Genomic DNA, 4,725 nt, shown 5'->3' on the forward strand with positions numbered 1-4,725 from the left:
AGGTAATTAATGGGCATTGGTCATTTATTGAAGTAGTTGGTACTTATAAATCTTGTACTAAATGTCTTATATAAAGTATGTCATTTAGTCCTGACAACTCTGTGAAATAGTTAAAATGATTAGCCGTATTTTAGAGATAATGCAAGAAGTATCAGTATCCAAGTTTTACATACAATATGTAAGTAAAACAATTAATTCAAACTAGGATCTGTCCATTGCCATGCTTTTTATTCAAAAGGAAAATTTTCAGCTTCTGGATACTTCCAGCCATTTGTAACTAATTATCTGCACAAAAGATGTTCACAGAGGACTCTGAAATCTTCCACACTATCAGTGAATCTTGCTTCTATCACAACTAATCATTCCTTAATAATTTGGAAAACAATGCTCCTATATGATCTCTTTCTAACTACTAAACAGAAGGGCATGGTACAACTGGGAGATAGAGGGAATAATACTGATATCAAACTAACAGATATTTATGACTGGCTTTTGAGATCTTAAAATCTATAGACAAGGTACTTTGGGATTGTGGCCTCAATGACTCACTTAATAGAAGGACTTCACATGCCCACTCCAGCTGCCCTGTACATTTTAAACTTCCAAAGATGTTTCTGCCTGAAGGGTCTATATTTATATTATGACTTCAGTAGCAGAAACAGGTGCCTGGGTCTTTTCATCTTCCTATCTTGAATCTTTTTTCCAAACATACGTATCTTTATCATATTTATGATTATGAAAATAGTATTGTTTATGGAAAAATTGAAAAATAATAGAAAATTATCAGAATAATAGTTTTAAAAACTCCACAACCCTAATCATTATCTTTTATCCTAACTCACCCCATCCTTCCTCTTTGGTTTAAATGATTGAACTGCAAGGGAAGTGGTGGTTATTAGTGGCTGAGGACAGGGTGAGTAAAGAAAAGACTGCTACTTTTCTTGTGACCTCGAAAAAATAAGTAATTCTCTGTCCCAACACGAGCACTAAAGAGTAACAATGGTTAATAACTATGGGAAGATGCAGCCCCTCCCTGGTAACCAGAGAAAGGCAAATTCCAACCACAGGGAGAAGGGGCCACTTTTGACCTCTGAAATTAGCAAAGACAAAATTGAGTGACAGGGCCTGGTGTGGTGGGGGTGGGAGGTTGAAAGACCAGTTCACTTCTGCAGCACTGTTGGTGGGAGGGGGAGGTGGGAGCCAGAGTTGGAGGATGACATAATCCTCACGTGATCAGAAGCTGACATGAACCCAAGTCCTTATATTCCCGGGCTTCTTTCTCCTCTGGGTACCAGCTCCTTACTGCCTGCAGACTTGCGTGTTTGTGGCCTAGTGAAGAAAGAGGTAAATTCCTTACATCCCAGCAGATTGGTGGGAAGCAACCGCTGGGACCCCTGGGGCGGTAGTAGCTGAATCTATTGACATTAATATGCCCGGGCTTGCCTTTCCCAAATCCTTGCAAATGGATGGGAGATAACTGCATATTTTGAAGTGGGAACCGGGGGATAGGTGAAGTCTCTTGAGAGACTCGCAGAGATTTAGTGATAGTTTAGTGAGGGAGGAGGGGAATTCAGTTTATCTTATCCTGGAAAGCTTTCTCTATCTTTCTCCCTTTCTCCAATGGAGAAAATGGTAGGCCTAGAGTGTGGGTGGAGAGAGATTGCAATTCTGGTTTGGGGACAAGAGAAATTTAGAGGAAATTTGAAAACAGTTTGCCTCACTCACGGCTGGCCTGCGGTGGAGGGGCGGGGCGGGGGATGGGCGATGGTGAGCCTCGGGCCTGAGAGTGAGGGGCGGAGGTAGCACAGAATTCTTGGAGGGAGGGATGGGGACTGGAAGGGAACCAGAGGATAGAAAATTTGGAACGAGGATGGTGATGAGAATTCTGAATCAAGGTAGCGTCTCTCTTGACTCTGGGACTGGTTGATCGCAGATAATTCCCTCTTCCCCGCCCTCCTTCCTTTTGTTTGCAGATCCAAAAGTCTGTGTTCACAGACACCTCCAGGCAAGAAAAAGAGCAGCAAACTACCCCGCATCTGCGGCACAGGTCAGTGTGAGGAAGTCACTTAGACTGACGTTTCTGTGGGTAGAAATTGGAAATGGCAAAAGCTGGGTAAAATATGCTCTTCACAGCCCACCTCCAGGTCTACTCCCTTTCTCCCGCCCACGGGAGAGGCCATTAGCTTTTTCTGCTGGCGAAATGGTGGGTTCCGGGAAGGGAGGGGAAAGAGGAGGAGATGAGAGAGGGGAGAGAGCGGAGACATTTACAACTTATGGAAACTGGACCTGTGGGGCGGTTGTGGGAGATTAGGCTAGTGTCTTGGCCCAAAGGGAAACTGATCATCCTGATGCAAAAGTAACGAAACAATCGTCTCTGCATTTTTCTCTCTGTATTTAAGCTGGAAACAACATCATGCAAAAACCCTGCAAAGAAAATGAAGGAAAGCCCCAGGGCAGCGTGCCAAAGAGGGAGGAGGAACGTCCCTATGGAGAATTTGAACGCCAGCAAACGGAAGGGAATTTTAGACAGAGGCTGCTTCAGTCTCTCGAAGAATTTAAAGAGGACATAGACTATAGGCATTTTAAGGATGAAGAAATGACAAGAGAGGGAGATGAGATGGAAAGGTGCTTGGAGGAGATAAGGGGTCTGAGAAAAAAATTTAGGGCTCTGCACTCTAACCACAGGCATTCTCGGGACCGTCCATATCCCATTTAAAGCACTTACTCCTGAAATCATTTACTTTCTGTTATTAATTTTGCCAATGGTTTCTTGTATCTGCATTTTCTTGCTTAACATTTGCTTTTATTTTACTCCAGTCCCTCAGATGTTGATTTATTTACATGATTCTTATCAACATCTCATCTTTTGACCCCATCACACTCTTTAATAAGGAGACTCACTCATTTAAATGGGAAAATGCTCATCATATATTGTAAACACACTACAGAGCAATATATATGTATGTATATATATACCTTATATGTACATTTATATATGACAAAATGCAAAGCAAAATGTCTGAATTATTATACACCAAAGGTAAACAGTGAATCTGTGTGATTTGTATTTTCTTTTTTTCTTATCTACATTTTCTCATTTTCTAAAAAAAAATGAGTGTGTGTGTGTGTGTGTGTGTGTGTGTGTGTTACTTGTGCTATACACAGAAAAGAAAGATGAAAGAAAATAACTTTTGGAGGGCAGTGAAACACTAAAAAAATTCTTAACAGAAGTATTTAATAAATGTAAATTTCAAGTTACCTCTGGATTTCTCAGCCAGAGGAACATAACTGGCAATCATTACAGATGCAGTTGCTTAAGACTCAGTCTTTTCATGGGGAAAATATTTGCCTCACAGGGGGGCTGTGGGGAAGCAATGATCCAGTAACTCTGAGCTGTGCTTGATGATACCTTGTTTCACCTATGCATACAGAACCCCAATTATTTGAGGAAGGGTGGCCTGACTAAACCTATGCTCAGAAACAAGTCCAGTAGACAAACGCAGGGGCTTCATGCTAGTCCTCAGTGACTGAGCCCCACCCCTGTCTACTCTCCTGGGTCCCACTATGCCTATTGTCCATGGCTGCTGCTCCTGTTAGGTCCTTTGCTCTCTGCTGGCCCTCTCCACTGCTGGTGCACTGAGGCCTTGAGTGACAAAACCTCACTCACTTAAGTTTCCAGGAGTCCTCTGTGTTGAACGCTGTCTTCTTAAGCCTATCTCTGCTATATAGTGATGCTTACATTAAGTGGGACTGCTCTAGGGTTGCTGGGGCTGCAGTCAATGCTTGCACAATCCTCAGCCAAACAGCTACTTCCGTTGTCAATCACAGGATCCTTCATATCCATAGGAGTCTGATGTGATGCATCCATTTGGGGTATAAGTTTGAGAGAAAGGTGTCATTCTGTCATCTGAGTTGCAGCTTTTATTTCCAAGGAGTAAGGTTTTTTCATCTTGTGAGATGATCTCCCCCTGAGGGCTGCTGGCAGGCCTGCCTTACCAGTTCAGGACAATTTTGGGAAATGTATAAACTGTACAAAGTGATGCAGAGAACATATCTAAGGTAATAGTTCCCTGCTTTCTACCTCAACACCTCTTGAAACATGTAAAAATTCTTTATAAGACTAATACATATACTGATATATATTAAAAATAATATATATATATATTTAGCCTTACAAAGTACATATATATGCATATAATCATGCATTTAAGCATTATTTCCCAACTGAACATTTTGCATTTTAAATTAAAGACTATGTCATGTTCATATTTTTTCACTGATTAATGCTGTCATTAACATATAGAATTTTTTGGTCTTGTTTTGTTTTCATTTTGGTACTGGGGATCAAACCCAGGGTCATGTAGTTGGTATGTAATAAATGTTTATTTAGTTAGAATTTTACTGCCCACTTTTTATTTGTCTTTATACCATCATCATTATTATTAATATTATTATTTATACTGGGTATTGAACCCAGAAGCATGTAACCACTGAGCCACATCCCCATCCTTTTTTTATATATATTATTTTTGAGACAGGGTCTTGCTAAGTTGCTTAGGGTCTTGCTAAATTGTTGAGGCTGGCTTTGAATTCACGATCCTCCTGCCTTAGCCTCTCAAGCCACTGGGATTACAGGCCTATGCCACCATGCCCAGGCAACTTTTACTTCTAATTACACAAACAGACACTCTTAACAAATAGACTGATTCAGAAACTGTACCTTTG

General features: G+C 41.0%; 1 protein-coding gene across 1 annotated transcript; it reads left to right on the forward strand.

Annotated features, from left to right (window-relative positions):
* Nucleotides 1-1,195: 1,195 nt before the first annotated feature.
* On the forward strand, nt 1,196-3,052 carry Tceal7 (transcription elongation factor A like 7). Its single transcript, XM_005328851.5, has 3 exons — nt 1,196-1,344; nt 1,974-2,047; nt 2,400-3,052. Exon 3 carries the CDS (start codon nt 2,414-2,416, stop codon nt 2,714-2,716), a length of 303 nt encoding a protein of 100 aa, XP_005328908.1. The 5' UTR covers nt 1,196-1,344; nt 1,974-2,047; nt 2,400-2,413; the 3' UTR covers nt 2,717-3,052.
* The last annotated feature ends 1,673 nt before the right edge of the window (nt 3,053-4,725 follow it).

Source organism: Ictidomys tridecemlineatus, chromosome X (assembly GCF_052094955.1).
Source record: "Ictidomys tridecemlineatus isolate mIctTri1 chromosome X, mIctTri1.hap1, whole genome shotgun sequence".
NCBI classification, from domain to species: Eukaryota; Metazoa; Chordata; class Mammalia; order Rodentia; family Sciuridae; genus Ictidomys; species Ictidomys tridecemlineatus.